The 15,860-nt window shown below is 45.1% G+C and overlaps 1 protein-coding gene across 1 annotated transcript in view; it reads left to right on the top strand.

The window, feature by feature from the left end:
* Positions 1–4,715, top strand: part of LOC138590774 (uncharacterized) — a 45,565-nt gene extending 40,850 nt beyond the window's left edge. Inside the window, exons 20-23 of the mRNA XM_069661131.1 lie at positions 3–176; positions 3,317–3,484; positions 3,608–3,654; positions 4,195–4,715. Coding sequence (XP_069517232.1) covers positions 3–176; positions 3,317–3,484; positions 3,608–3,654; positions 4,195–4,715 — 910 coding nt within the window. The remainder of the gene's footprint in view (positions 1–2; positions 177–3,316; positions 3,485–3,607; positions 3,655–4,194) is intronic.
* Positions 4,716–15,860: the final 11,145 nt, after the last annotated feature.

Genomic DNA, 15,860 nt, shown 5'->3' with positions numbered 1-15,860 from the left:
AGGTTGAGTGGCTGTAATCTGTCAAAGAGAAGCTGTGAAGCTCTGTCCTCAGTTCTCAGCTCCCAGTCCTCTAGTCTTAGAGAGATGGACCTGAGTAACAACAACCTGCAGGATTCAGGAGTGAAGCTGCTGTCTGCTGGACTACAGAGTCCACACTGCCAACTGGAAACTCTCAGGTTAGTGTGCAGCTGTGTGAAAATGATGGTCTGAGGTCATATCTTCTTTATATATCAATAATTAAATTGACCTTTTTTGAATCACTTCAGTTTAAATTGTTGCTCATTGCCATATTAAAGCAGTAAAGCTCTGTTCTCAGCTCTCAGTCCTCTAGACTGAGGGAGCTGAAACTGAATAACACAAGTTAAACTTTGAGGGTTTTTTAGTCCTTTTTAATGACCCTGTAATTAAAATGGCTGTAATAGCATACTGAAGGGGTCAGCTGCTAAAGGAGCTTGTCACCAGTATTGTGTTTATGTTCATGGCTCAGTAACATGACTTGGATATATAAACGCTGGTCTAAGACAGTCTGAGTTATATTCATCTGGACTCCATCATGAGTGGTCCAAAGAGAAGAATCCCCACATCTACTATAATGAAGAATAGATGATGGTTGGAACATTTATAAACTAATAAATTAAGAGCCTTTCCTTCAAACTCAACAGTCCAGTACAGCAGCTGCATCACTGCTGATGACAAACAAACTGTGTGCTGATCTCTTGCTCCATCTTACCTTCACTCGTTACCAAAACAACAAATACCTTAAAACAGCTTCAGGTGAGGCAGTGAGTCGCTCCCAACCTTAAAGGACCAATACACCATTTTGTGGTTGAGCACTTTGCCCTCAGACCTGAAGGTGCTGACCCTCTTTCTCACAGCTTCATACTCTGAAAACTGACCCAATGTTCTCTGGAGGTCACAGAGAAACTGAGTCATCAGAACATTATCCACAGCAGAGGCCTTCATGACGGACCCTCTCCACCCATGCTTTCTCTTCAAATCCTGTTCATGAGAGTCATAAAAAATATTCTGTTGACTGCAGGGGATTAAGCGACTTGCTGAGTGACAAGAAGAGTAGAGGTGAAACAGTTGAAACTAAAGTTCTCAGTTCACTGGTATTTCTGTGGCGTCTGTGGCTCGGTGGTAGAGTGGGTCGCCTCTTAAGCTGAAAGTCAGGGGTCCGATCCCTGACTGCTGCAGTCCACATGTCTAAGTGTCCTTGGGCAAGACACTGAACCCCAAATTGAATGTGCATCGATCCTGATTGGAGACTGGCCTTTGCCATCAGTGTGTGAATGTGAAAGGGTGAATGTGACATGTAGTGTAAAAGCAGCTTTGAGTGGTCTTTTTTTCTGCTTTTATTTTGAAAGGTTCAGACTTTTAGTTTCAGTTAAGATGTTTAACTTTCCCATTTGTTGTCAGTCAAACAGTTAGCATTTAGCGATCAGCATTTAGCTTTCAGTAACCAGGTGAAAAACCTTTGAAATAGAAACAGGGAAAAAATATATGTACACATGCGCTTATAAATACAGACAGAAACACTCCGCTTCAACCACTGCAAAATACACATTAAGCATCAGTGCTATTCAATTAATACAGAACATTTCTCAAATTAGAAGCAACTAAAGTTCATGCCCACTGCAGCTTTTTAAATCTAGAAGCCTTTAGCGTTATTTATAGTACATGTAACTATCTGTATTAATCCTGTATTATCCTCTTCATCCGCCCCTTTGTGACTAAAGGTGAGCCCAAAGTCAACAATCAATCAATTAACAGTCCATCATCACCTGTGCTTCTGCGTGATAACGATTAACAACATCGTTTATATTTAATAACACATTCAGTAGATTTTAAACAAACAGACAGTTTACAGTACAGATTCCTGCTGTGCTGCTCCTGTGATGCTGTGTGTGTCTTTTAATTGCTCCAGGTGCGCTCGATTCCTTCCAGTTTGTTTCGGCTGCACCTCGTTTAACAGCTGATCAGGCCCACTACGTTACCATTCATTTACTAATGAGTTATTTTCATCTACATGCCATGTTTAGTTTTATTTACATATAAATATATATATTTATACAGAGCTATTTTTATATCTGTATCCACATTTATTATTTATATTTTATTTAGGCCACAAACTGCAGTTTGACAGTTCTGCTGCATATTGGACCTAATAGTCATCACTTTATCAACACAGAAGGAAAGGAAGGTATTGCAGTCATCAGCAGTAAAACATGGTGATGTGGAGGGCGGTGGTGAAACAAAGATTTAAATAGTGTCATGAAATCTTAGGATTTATTTTTGATGAAGAAATCAGGTTAGCAAAATAATCCGTCCAGGCTTCCTGTCCTGCTCCTTTAAAAGAACGCCAGAGATCTTTAAGATGTAGGTGATGCACTTCCACAGACGTTCAGACCTGTGACAGTGAGGTCTCAGGCAGCAGACAGCCTCTGTTATCCACTGACAGCAGGTAGCCCGTGTCCTCACCTTTACAGGTGTCTCTTTGTCCAGTAACGTGGAGCAATGATCATTAAAAGACGGCATTAAAAAGTCAACATGTGAGGATGTATATTAAAATCACAGCAGAGGCGTGCTGACAACTGCTCGCTGTATTTGCTGTAATGATGCCGGCATGCAGTGTTCTATTAGGACAGGAAAGGTCATCAATTACACAGAGATCAAAGGAAATACATCAATGATCACTGATTAGTTGGTCTTCACAGCGGATATCATCAATATCTATCCCAGAGAAGAAGGTCCGAGGTGTGAGCCCTCCTGTGAGCGGGGCTTTAAACATGTGGCTTGAAGTTCAAAGATTCAGTGATATTAAGAAATTCAGTGGCTCCACAGTTTGTGACATCATCAATGTGCAGGTTAAACCAGCAGCTAAAAGTGCTTTGTCCAGCTTCATGAGAGAAGTCAGAAAGTGAACTCAGGAACAAACTGAGCAGCTGGACCAGGAGGTCGATCAATGAAAACACCACAGTGAGACCTCCACCGCGGCCTGAGAGACGTGGAGTCCCAATAACTGAACAGTCCATGAGGCACAGTTCATTTAAAGGAACACATTGTTTATGTCAGGTTTCAGTGTAGAAGAGAAGAGACAGACTGTCCCTTAAAATAAGTCATTTAATATGTGAGCCTTGTTACCCACAGATCTGCATTAATCAGACACATTTTAATAGAGGAACGGGGCCTGCGGGGGGGCATGCAGGCTAAAGGATCACTCAGCCACCAGGGTGATCCTGACGATGACGAGGGCGTGTGTGTGTGTGTGTGTGTGTGTGTGTGTGTGTGTGTGTGTGTCTGTGTGTGTGTATAGTCTCTCAGGCTGTCTGATCACACAGGAAGGCTGTGCTTCTCTGGCCTCGGCTCTGAGCTCCTCCCACCTGAGAGAGCTGGACCTGAGCTACAATCATCCAGGAGAACCAGGAGAGAAGCTGCTGTCTGCTGGACTGGAGGATCCACACTGCAGACTGGAGACACTGAGGTACAGACAGACAGACAGACAGACAGATCCTGTCTCTCTGTCTCTAACTGGTGACCTTGCTGTCTGATGGAGGATGTGAGTGAAGCTGTATGAAGTAGATTCTGATCTGGTTTCTTCCTCCAGGTTGGACCATGGTGGACGGCACAGACTGAAACCTGGTCTGAGGAAGTGTGAGTGTGTTTGAACTTTGCTTCATGAGAACACAGCTGCTCATGTTGGGCTCCAGTGTTTGTAATTGTCTGACTGAAGATGAATTTCAATCAGGATTAACTTTCTGTGTTTGTCAGTGTGGCTGTAAAGATGTACGAAGTGAACAAAGTGAACAGCAGGCTCCAATCAAAAGAATCAATACATTTGATTATCACTGCAGAGAACATTCACTGTGTTTCTTCCAGGTCTGATCTTTCTGCTTCATGTGACCTCTGACCTTATAACAGTTTGAGACAGCAGATGGTTCACAGCTTCTTTGTGCTGCACTTTTATTACTGACACTTGATTGTGCTCTTATCCTGGGCTCCACACATCCTGACTGCCATGTTCACTAACTGTTCATTTCATTACAGCTGCAGTGTTGAGTTTCAGTGCTGCCAAATATTCACAGTTAAACATGAAATCTAAGTTTGACTGACTTTCAGAAACTGTCAGTAAAGTTGTTTTTGAATGAACAGATGATAACCTGCAGCTGTGTTGTGTCTCCTTCTCTCCATCAGACGCCTGTGAGCTGGAAGTGGACACAAACACAGTGAACAGACACCTCAAACTGTCTGACAACAACAGGAAGGTGACATGTGTGACGGAGGATCAGTCACATCCTGATCATCCAGACAGATTTGACAACTGGCCTCAGCTGCTGTGTAGGACTGGTCTGACTGGTCGCTGTTACTGGGAGGTCGAGTGGAGAGGATGGGTTGAAGTATCAGTGAGTTACAGAGGAATCAGGAGGAGAGGAGACTTAAGTGAATGTGTGTTTGGAGGGAATGATCAGTCCTGGAGTCTGAGGTGCTCTGATGAAGATTACTATGTCCGGCACAATAACATAAAAACAAACATCTCCTCCTCCTCCTCCTCCTCTCGTAGAGCAGCAGTGTATGTGGACTGTCCTGCTGGCACTCTGTCCTTCTACAGAGTCTCCTCTGACACACTGATCCACCTCCACACCTTCAGCACCTCCTTCACTGAACCTCTGTATCCTGGGTTTGGGTTCTGGCCTGGTGCCTCGTTGTCTCTGTAGGTGAAAGAAACTCTGCCGACTGAACATCACTGACTCTGTTCACTGACTCAAACTCTTTAATGAGTCTGATTTCATCACTTTGATTTGATTAAAAACTCAAAGATATTTACTTGTAAAAAAGAACTCATGATTTTGATTCATTTGTGTTTCTGTTATATTTTGAACGATGACGTTGTTTATTTGAATAAAATCTTGACCTTTGATCCTGAAGGAAATCATTTCATCTCGTCTCTCGTCACTTTGAACACGTGTGACGTTTGTCTTGTAACAGGTGACCCTTTGTGTGAGACCCCATGGACACAAATGTTGGAACACTTTCATGAAGCTCACATTCACCACATGAACACAGCGGCCATTTTCTCCTGACGTTAAGTTCAGGGTGAGAAGCTCAGATACTGTTAGCATGTTGTGCTGCTGCGTTCAGGTGCTCATTTGTATAAAGGTAGTGAAGGTGACAGTCTTTGTCATTTCACTGCTTCATTGATCAGCAACTGAAAAGACAACAGACAGTGAAAATCCAAAGAAGCATCAGGACATATATCAAGGTAAAACTGATAGTTAACCCTTTATTATCATTATTATTGTTATTACGCCCTTGTCTCTCTTTTCCTGATCTTACCTTATCATGTTGCTTCACCTCTCGAGCTGATTAAACAAAACATACATTATATGTACGTCAAAACACTTGTTACCCTCCCCTCCATGCAAAGATCAAGTTTGACTTTTTCCACCTGGACTTGAATGCATCCCTCCGCTCCTCTCAGAGTAACTTGTATACACGTGAAATACGTGTTGTTGAAGTGTTAAAATTCAGGTATTTTTGAACTGGTTGGCCTTCCATATGTGGAAGGGCACACTGAGTGAGTGGTCGAGAAAGTAAGAGAGAGAGCGGCAGAGTGACGGTACATGCGAGCGGAGCATAGAGAAAGGTTGGGACTGAAGGTGTCAATCAGCTGTAGCCTTATATTAAACATCGGGGCTGCATTCAAAACGTTTGAGGCTCAAGCCAGCGCCCCCCAGAACGTGGCCACCGCCTATATCACCTGTGCCCTGAGCCGGCCCTGAATATAGGTCTACCCATCAACCTGCAGCAATGATTCAAAAGTAGCTCTATTCTGAGGGAAATCCACAAACCTGGCAAACCTGCACAGACTGGAGCGCTTCTTTGGCCAAAACACAGATTGGTATTTTCTCAGTATTGGGGGGAACACAACCCCCCAAAGAAGGGGTGGTTTCGCCCATGGAAGGATCCTCACCATGGCTGTAGCGCCCTCTGGTGGTAGCAGGTATGAGCACTCTTTTGTACACTGCTCTTTGTCGGCACAAAGTCTTCACATCTTCCTCGCTCTTCTCTCCTTCCTCAGCCTCGTGCTCGCTAACCTGTCAGTCATCACTAAATGTGCAACAGTCAATCTGAGGGAAGCTAACGGCTAGCTGAGTCTTCCTCTGATTGGTCCAATCTGCACATGCTCAGTGTCAATGAATGTCACGTGTACATAGAAAGATTTGTATCCTCTGCATTCAGGAAGTCTTCTGCGCTGTGTTTATTCCGCATGTTCACATCCCGATGACGATGAAGATCAGATTTTTTTTGCAGCCGCACTGACTGATCACCTGATCCACTTCAAACCAGGTAAGAGGTAGAGTTCATCGTCTCTCTCTCATAAACAACACCCAGTATACAGGGGAACACAGGTGTTTCTTCAGTGCTCAGTTTAAACAGTGAGAACAAAGGTCTGAGAGCCGCGATTTTAGTGTGGGGGACCAGGTGTTAGCATTGTTGCCCATTACAACCTCGCCATTCCAAGCTAAGTATACTGGTCTATATAAAGTGTTAAGGCAAACACCTGAACACAATTATATTATATCCACACCTGAGCGCAGAAAGGCGACTCAGTTTTACCATGTGAACTTGTTAAAGCCGTATTTTGATCGTGTGTCTGAGAGCCGACATGTCCTCAGAAAGCACGCGTCCTGTGTGTACAGTAGGTAGAGCGTCTGTAGTTTATGTTCCGCAGACAGTGTCAGCTGAGGTGGAGGATAGCTTACCCTGTGTGGATCCAGCTGTTTTGCAAGGGCGTCTGAAAAACTCATAACCAAGTTGCATGTGTTGTTGGGTCACTTATGGGAGTCACAACAGTTTGTTTGAGGACACTCCCACTCAGGGAGGTTTTATCGTGTGAACCCTGAAAAACGTAAGTATCTTGACGCAGAGGTGAATTACATGTTAGACAACGGCATCGCTGAGCCATCTTTATCCAGTTGGGCTTCACCCTGTCTTATGGTCCCCAAGTCAGACCCCGAAGTTTTGCAGTGATTTTCGTAAAGTAAATGCAGTTACCAAACCTGACTCCTTTCCGCTTCCCCGTATGGAAGATTGCATTCACCAAATAGGCCATGCCAAATCTGTGAGCAAGTTTGACCTATTAAAGGGTTATTGGCAGGTCCCTGTGTCAGAGCGGTGCGCGGGAAATAGCTGCAGTCATAACACCTAATGTCTTGTATTGCTACAAGGTCATGCCATTCAGATTGCGTAATGCCCGTGCAACCTTTCAGAGGCTTATGAACAAAGTGTTGGGGGATTTAGATGGTGTACAGTTTATTTGGATGACGTGTTTTTTTATCTGATACATGGTCCTCTCACTTGGAGAGCATCCATGCTCTGTTTGGCCGCTTGTCTGAGGTGCACCTCACTGTCAACCTCGCCAAGAGTGAGCGAGGGCGACTGTGACGTGCCTTGGTCGGGTGGTTGGGCAGGGTATGGTGTGTCCTGTGCAAGAGAAAGTAAGAGCTATTGAGTGTTACCCTGAACCTACAACTAAGAAAGAACTCATGCGCTTCCTCAGTTTGGTAGGTTATTACCAAAGTTTTTGTAGAAACTTTTCAGAGGTAGTCGCCCCACTTACCGATTTATTGAAGTCAAGTATTACATTTGTTTGGTCACCTGTTTGTCAACAAGGTAAAGGTGTCGCTGTGTAATGCTCCAGTGTTAGCAGCCCCGAGGTTTGACCGTCCTTTTTCCCTCCAGGTGGATGCTTATCACGTGGGGGCGGGGGGTGTGCTTCTGCAAAGTGATGATTTTGGTTGTGACAGACCAGTCAGCTTCTTTTCAAAGAAATTCAATTGGGCCTTAAAACATTTTGATATGTTGGTGGGTTCTGGTGTTGAACCTGTGGTGGTCTACACCGACCACAACCCTTTAACCTTTTTCAATTCTCTGCAGTGTCCGAACCAGAGACTAGTCAGGTGGAGTTTAATGTTGCAGTCATACTGGCTGGAAATCCAACATATTAAGGGTTCTGACGCATTGTCCAGAGCTCCGGTCCACTAACTGTAGCCAGTTAACCTTAGCCTATGCATGTTTTTCTTTTTTTCCCTTTTCCCTCTTAAAGCGCTTCCCTTGGTACCAGGTTGCTGAGGTGGGAGGGAGACGACAACAAGTGGACGCAGAAGCACAGTTCAAGCATTAGGTCGTTTCGTATAACTATTAAACTGTAAATATTGAATGTTTGTTGAAATGTTTAACTGTTTAAAAAAATAAAAAATGAAGTAGTTTGAGTTAGTCCCTATTTGCTTTGCTTAATGTTAAGTTGAGTAGGTTGCCGTTAATGTCGAACTTTAGTTAAAGTTGTTAAGCTTAATCGTAGAACTGGATCCCAAAGCAAACACACTCACAGGAGGTAGAATACAGGTAATCTGGTTTAATAAGAACTTAAGTAACAAGCAGCAGAATAACTGTGGCACAAAACAAAAACTCCTAGGGCTCAGGACGGAGAACAGGTGAGGCTGGGCGTGGAAGGACGGAGGCTGGTGTGACAGGTATCACTTGAAGAAGACGGAACGAACTGGCGAAGAGTAGAGAGCTTGACCAGGCTTAAGTACTGTAGCAGGTGGAGAATGGCTTGATGAGAATGAACTGCAGGTGTGAGAGTGGAGTGAAAGTAGGTCAACCACGCCCGCCTGAAAACACGGACAAGACAGACAACACACAAAAGGGAGGGAAAAAACACAGGGAAAACACAAGGAACTGGCGAATCTTAACAGTACCCCCTCCTCAAGGGGAGCCTCTCGGCGACCTTCCAGGCTTGTCAGGATGGGCATAATAAAAGTCCATCAAAAGGCGGTCGTGCAGTATAAAGGACCGGGGAATCCAGGAACGTTCTGCCGGCCCAACTGGACTGTACTGGCTTGATCTGAGAGACATGGAATGTGGGATTGACTCTCATAGAGCGGGGAAGTCTGAGCCGAACTGCAGAGGGGTTAATTATTTTCACAATGGGAAATGGGCCAATGAACCTAGGATATAGTTTCTTCGAATCAGTCTTAAGAGGGATATTTTTAGAAGAAAGCCAAACAAGCTGACCCGGTTGATAGAGAGGAGCGGAACGTCTATGCTGGTCAGCAGAGCTTTTGGACTTATCCACAGAACGGAGCAAGGCAGAGCGGGTATCCATCCAGACCTTCCTGCAGCGGCGGAGGTGATGTTCAACTGAAGGGACAGCTAACTCAGACTCCAGAGAGGGGAACAGGGGAGGTTGATACCCGAGGGAGACCTCGAAGGGTGTCAATCCAGTGGCTGAGCAGGTGAGTGTATAGTGCGAATATTCAATTCATGCCAGATGAGTACTCCAAGAAGAAGGATTGGTTTCTACCACACAGCGAAGTGCTGTCTCCAGATCCTGGTTTGCCCGTTCTGATTGTCCATTTGTCTGAGGATGAAAACCAGAGGTGAGACTAACAGAGGCACCAAGTGCCTTACAGAATGCCTTCCACACATGGGAGATGAATTGAGGACCTCTATCGGAAACAATATCACAAGGAATGCCATGGAGACGGACAACATGATTTATGAGAAGCTCCGCAGTTTCAAAAGCAGAGGGAAGTTTAACCAGGCCCACAAAGTGAACCGCCTTAGAGAAGCGATCCACAATTGTTAATATGGTGGTGTTACCTTGAGATGGTGGCAAACCCGTAACAAAATCCAAGGCTATATGGGACCATGGACGACTGGGAACTGGGAGCGGTTGTAACAACCCGGAGGGTGGCTGATGTGAGGCTTTGCTGTGGGCACAAGTGGTACAGGCAGCCACAAACTCCTTAGTGTCTGCATCCATTGAAGGCCACCAACAGTGTCTCTTTAAAAGACTGAGGGTGCGGTTGATTCCTGGGTGACAGGAGAAACGGGATCCATTGGAGCACCTGGGATCTGACAGAATCAGGGACAAACAAACGGTTAGGAGGGCCGGTACCTGGATCTGGCTGATCACGTTGAGCTTCTTTGATTTGGTTCTCCACCTCCCAGGTAAGGGCTGCTACCACTCTGGAGGGCGGAAGTATGGTCTCCACTTCCGTTTGAGCATCCACTGAAGAGAACTGGCGAGAGAGAGCATCAGGCTTGATGTTCCTGGAGCTGGGACGATATGTCAAAGAAAAATTAAAACGACCAAAAAATAAAGCCCACCGAGCCTGGCGGGAATTAAGTCTCTTTGCCATCTGAATGTAAGCCAGATTCTTATGGTCAGTCCAAACCACAAAATGTTGTTTGGCTCCCTCCAACCAATGCCTCCACTCCTCTAATGCCAATTTGACAGCCAGTAGTTCTCTGTTGCCCACATCATAATTACGTTCTGCAGGAGAAAGTCGACGAGAGAAAAAGGCACAGGGGTGAAGCTTGTCATCAGAACCTGAACACTGAGAAAGTACCGCCCCAACCCCACAATCAGAGGCATCCACTTCAACCACAAACTGCTTGGCGGCGTCCGGTTGGGTGAGAATAGGACCTGAAGTGAAAAGAGACTTAAGGTTACAAAAGGCCTTTTCAGCATCCGGGGACCAGGCAAACTGGGTCTTAATAGAGGTGAGTTTGGTTAAAGGGGCGGCTACCTTACTGTAATTCTTAATGAATCGACGATAGAAGTTGGCAAAGCCTAGGAATCGTTGCAATTCCTTCCTGCTGTTGGGCTGAGGCCATTCCGACACTGCACGGATCTTCCCAGGATCAGCTTGGACTTGACCAGCGTTGATGATGTAGCCTAAGAAGCTGACAGCAGGGACGTGAAATTCACATTTTTCCATCTTTACAAACAGTTTGTTTTCCAGCAAACATTGTAACACAGACCTGACATGTTGAATATGTTCAGAGACGTCCCTAGAAAAAATCAGGATATCGTCTAGGTAGACAAAAACACACCGATTAATGAAATCCCTCAAAACGTCATTAACCAATGCCTGGAAGACTGCGGGTGCGTTGGTGAGGCCGAATGGCATGACTAGGTATTCAAAATGCCCCATGGGTGTGTTGAAAGCAGTCTTCCACTCATCTCCCTCTCTAATGCGGACCAGATGATACGCATTTCTCAGATCCAACTTAGAGAACACAGTGGCGCCCTGGAGAGGTTCAAAAGCCGAATTTATAAGAGGGAGAGGATATTTATTCTTGACTGTGATGTTATTCAGGCCTCTAAAATCAATGCATGGGCGAAGTGTCAGGTCTTTCTTTTCAACAAAAAAAAATCCAGCACCAAGGGGAGAAGAGGAAGGACGAATAATACCTGCTGCCAGGGAGTCGTTGATGTAGCTCTCCATAGTTTCCCTCTCAGGACGGGACAGGTTGTACAGGCGACTGGAGGGCAAGGGGGCGCCAGGGAGCAGATCAATGGCACAGTCAGAAGGACGGTGAGGAGGCAAGGACAGTGCTTTGTCTTTATTAAAGACTTCACACAAATCGTGGTACTCAGGAGGCACTTTAGTGAGGTCCACCGGCTTAGGGAAAACAGGTTGTTTCTCAGGGGTTGTACCTGGATACAAGGCAGACTTCAAACAGGTAAGGTGGCAAGTATCACACCAATTAATAATTTTGCCCTTAGCCCAATCTATGTGGGGATTATGCTTAGCTAACCAGGGATATCCAAGGATGAGGGGTGTAGAGGGTGCAGAAATTATGTTAAAACTGATTTGTTCACTGTGATTGCCAGAGAGGAGCAGAGAGACAGTGGTAGTGTGGTGAGTCACCTTAGCCAGAAGTCGTCCATCCAGGGCTTTAGCTATCAGCGGGGTCTCCAGGGTTCCAGATTGCATCCAACTTGTTTAGGCAACTCTTTATCTAAAAAATTGTCCTCAGCGCCAAAATCAATTAAAGCCCCAAGGGGGATACTGACAGAGTTGACACTTAATATGGAGTGAATTTGTAGTCGATTGGGTGAGGGATTCTCACTATCAGCAGTTTGACACGTCAGTACCCCCACTTCGACTGACGGGCCTGATCTTTCTGCCGAACAGGGCAGGCAGCGATAAAGTGTCCAGTCTTTCCACAATACATGCACTCACCTGCCCGAATCCTGCGGAGCCGTTCTTCGGCGCTTAATTTAGCCTGGCCCAACTGCATTGGTTCCTCTTCCACAGAGGAGGGAGAAACACTGGAACAGGAAACAGAGAGACGAGGCACAGAAACAGACGGGGTCCAACAGACTTGAGCTGATTTGACTGTAGTGCGACCCGTGTCACCCCTTTTTTCCGCATTACGCTCCCGCATGCGGTGGTCTATTTTAATTGACAAAGAAACAAGGGAGTCCAAATTAGGGGGAGCATCCCGCACAGCCAGTTCATCTTTAATAGTTTCATTTAGTCCTTTGCGAAAAACCCCCTGCAGAGCCTCATCATTCCAGCGTGCATCGGCAGCCGGAGTCCAAAAATCAACGGAGTAATCCACTACTGATCTAGTGCCTTGTCTTAACTTTAACAGCCTGTCAGCAGCGTTGCCAGAATAGTTAGGGTGGTCAAAAACAGACTTGAATTTGGTCAAAAAATCAGAGAAAGTGACAGAACTGAATTCGGAACCAGAAAACACCGCCTCAGCCCACACTAAAGCTCTCCCACGTAACAAGCCAGGGACGTAGTGTACCTTAGAGTGGTCCGATGAAAACGTCTGCGGTCGTTGTAAAAAAACCAGGTTGCATTGAAGAAGGAAACCTCTGCTCTTGTCCAAATCCCCGTAGTAAGGCTCCGGATCGGAAGTGTACGAATCCCGAGCTGGCATAGATGAGACCGGAGGTCCGGCCGGACCGGCGGTTTCACTTCTGTAGGTGGAGGAAGCAGAAACAGAGGTAGAGGCAAATGCCCCGGGGGAGATCGGAGCAGAGGCAGAGGCAGAGGTAGAAAGAGCAGCTACTTGTTGTGTTAGCTCGGAGACCTGATTCAATAAGGCTCGGTTGCTATCCAGTAACGAGTGGAGTAATTGTTCATGTTGTCCGAGCAAAATTCCTTGATTAGACAGCGCACGCTGAAAATCCACAGCCTCAGGCTGTGTGTCTGCGGGATCCATGTGGCCAGTTCGTTCTGTTAAGCTTAATCGTAGAACTGGATCCCAAAGCAGACACACTCACAGGAGGTAGAATACAGGTAATCTGGTTTAATAAGAACTTAAGTAACAAGCAGCAGAATAACTGTGGCACAAAACCAAAACTCCTAGGGCTCAGGACAGAGAACAGGTGAGGCTGGGCGCGGAAGGACGGAGGCTGGTGTGACAGGTATCACTTGAAGAAGACGGAACGAACTGGCGAAGAGTAGAGAGCTTGACCAGGCTTAAGTACTGCAGCAGGTGGAGAATGGCTTGATGAGAATGAACTGCAGGTGTGAGAGTGGAGTGAAAGTAGGTCAACCACGCCCAGCCTGAAAACACGGACAAGACAGACAACACACACAAGGGAGGGAAAAAACACAGGGAAAACACAAGGAACTGGCGAATCTTAACAAAAGTTTCAGTTTCAGTTCACTTTCAGTTCAATGTACCAGTGGTGAAAATAAATCAGTACATTTCCTCAGTTTCAGGACTTCAGTGCAGCTCAGAGGTAAATATTCTTGACTTCACTAGATCCGTTTTCTGCTGCTTTAAACTTCGACTCCAGAACATCTCAGAGGGAACTTCTCTATTTTTCACTTTCATGCAGTTTCACTCAGAGGAGAGCAAACGTGTCTGAGAGCATTATTCAATATGTGATTATTATTATGAGAGAGAAATGATCTGTTTCTGCCCTCTCTTTGTTTCCTGTTGAAGATTACACCACGTGTTTTATTCTACATCTGTTATTGTTGAATCTCATCTTTAATATTGAAAAATGTCACATAGATTGATAACAATGATTCACTCTGGAACTGTTGACAGTTTTTACAAATGTAAACAAGTTCCAACATGTTCAATGATGATCAGGACCTCTGTTAACATCATCTACATGGACAGATTGAAGTGAGCACATTAACAGGAACAGAACGAGCTGCATAGAGGCGGGTCTTCGTGTTCATTGGTTGGTTCCATGAGGACGTGTTGGTGTTTCCTTCCAGTCTATTGGCTGCTGTAGCGTCATGTGACTGCTCTCATTTCCTCTTTTTTTTTTTGTCTTTTTCAAGAATATTTTTTAGGCTTTTTACCTTTTTACAGCTGAAGAGAGACAGGAAATGTGGGGAGAAGAGAGTGAGGAATGATGATGCATCAGCAGACCGAGAGTTGAACCTGCGATCAGTGCGAGGAGGACTACAGCCTCTGTACATGGGGCGCCTGCTCTACCAACTGAGCTAAACCAGCGCTCCCTGACAGACAGGTTTGTGTGTGAAACCCAGAGGCTGCGGTCAAAAAGTCCAAAGAATGACCCCTCTGTCTTTTCCTAACCGCTTCTCATTGACCTCGATGGAAAACGTCATGAGGTCCAGGAAAGGTGTGAGGAGAATTCAGGAGGAGGAAGGAAAAGACGACCGCGGTGCTCAGAGAATCCGACTGCTCTTACACTGGGCGGATGTTGATGATGTCACGTGGTTCTGCCGTGTAAAAAACTACAATCTACCCATGATGGACTACAAAGAGCGGTGCTTTCTTTCCGTTGTTGTTTCATGCAGTCATAAAAACGTGGAGAACTCGGTGAAAGATCTGACCTCATTAAGATGTTTACAGTGAAGCAGTATGGCCGTCAGGACGAGGCTGCTTTTAGCAGCAACAGTCTGAGGACCTGAGAACACCTGAAGTGTTCATATCTCTAAACGTGACTTCAAACTTCTGCAGCCTGTTTAAGATGAAGAATGATTCAATCAAGGATTTCATGAATTTTAAATCATTATTGTAAATGACTTATTTTACTGTATTGATGTTGCAGAATCGTATTCTGTTCTGTGATTCTTCTACTCTTCATCTTTTTCCTTGTTTGTATTAATATTACTGTAATCTGCGCTTGTTCTGTCTCACTGAGCTCATAATGTGTGAAGCAAACAAAGCTACAGACTAACACACTCCACCGTCACAGATGATTATTTATTTATTGATCATATTTATGACGAGCAAAACAACGATGGTGTTGTAGTTATAGTCCTAAACCTCATCAACGTCGTCACAACAGAACACTTCAGAGTCTGTGACGTTCTCAGTCATCCAGGTCACGGTCATTCTAATCTTACTCCAAAAGGCAACTGCACTTGGTTGAAGTGAGAGGTGAAACGTCTTCAAGAACTTCAACCAAGTCCAGTTGCCTTTTGGATTAAGCTTAGAACAACACTTCATAGAGGCACATGGGTTTAATCTGTATTATCTTACAGTAGAGACACAAAGACAGTTTGATTGATTGGAGGTGGGGATTAAATCAAAAAGGAAAATAAGTGTGCTTCATGACCGCCAAGAGGTGTGTTACATTTAAATGTTGCTGCCGCAAGGAATTGTGGGTCATTATTTTGTCCTCTCCTCTGGTAAAGGAGGGTCCGGTGTTTCCTAAAGGAGATAATAAAGGAAGCAGTGAAGCTCCTTTCCTTATCATTTAAAGAATTCAAACGACTGTCATCATGGCTGACACTGAAACACTTCCGGGTCGTTTCACTCTGTTAGGAACCTTCCTGACCAAAAAGCACTATTCGACCACAGCCGAGACAGCTAGCAGCTCCCACCTGTCACTCAAAGAGGCCACGGCCCTAATGCTGCATCACTTTAAGCCTTAATATGATGTAAACAGGTGAGTTGTATAAAGATTCTCCACATACAGTTGTCATGAAGAGAGAAATGAGCTATAGAGACCCAAACTGTTTTTTGTACCAGGCTGTAAACATGTTTATTTCTGCTGTAAAGTTTAAAAGTATTGATCTTACAGAGACCTGTAACACCTCTGACTTCAGCTT

The sequence above is a fragment of the Semicossyphus pulcher genome, unplaced genomic scaffold (genome assembly GCF_022749685.1).
Source record: "Semicossyphus pulcher isolate SPU_LCO1_2020_fin unplaced genomic scaffold, fSemPul1.0.p SCAF_14, whole genome shotgun sequence".
Lineage (NCBI taxonomy): Eukaryota > Metazoa > Chordata > Actinopteri > Labriformes > Labridae > Semicossyphus > Semicossyphus pulcher.
The sequence above is the reverse complement of the archived record's forward strand: the minus strand, read 5'-3'. Positions and strand labels throughout refer to the sequence as shown.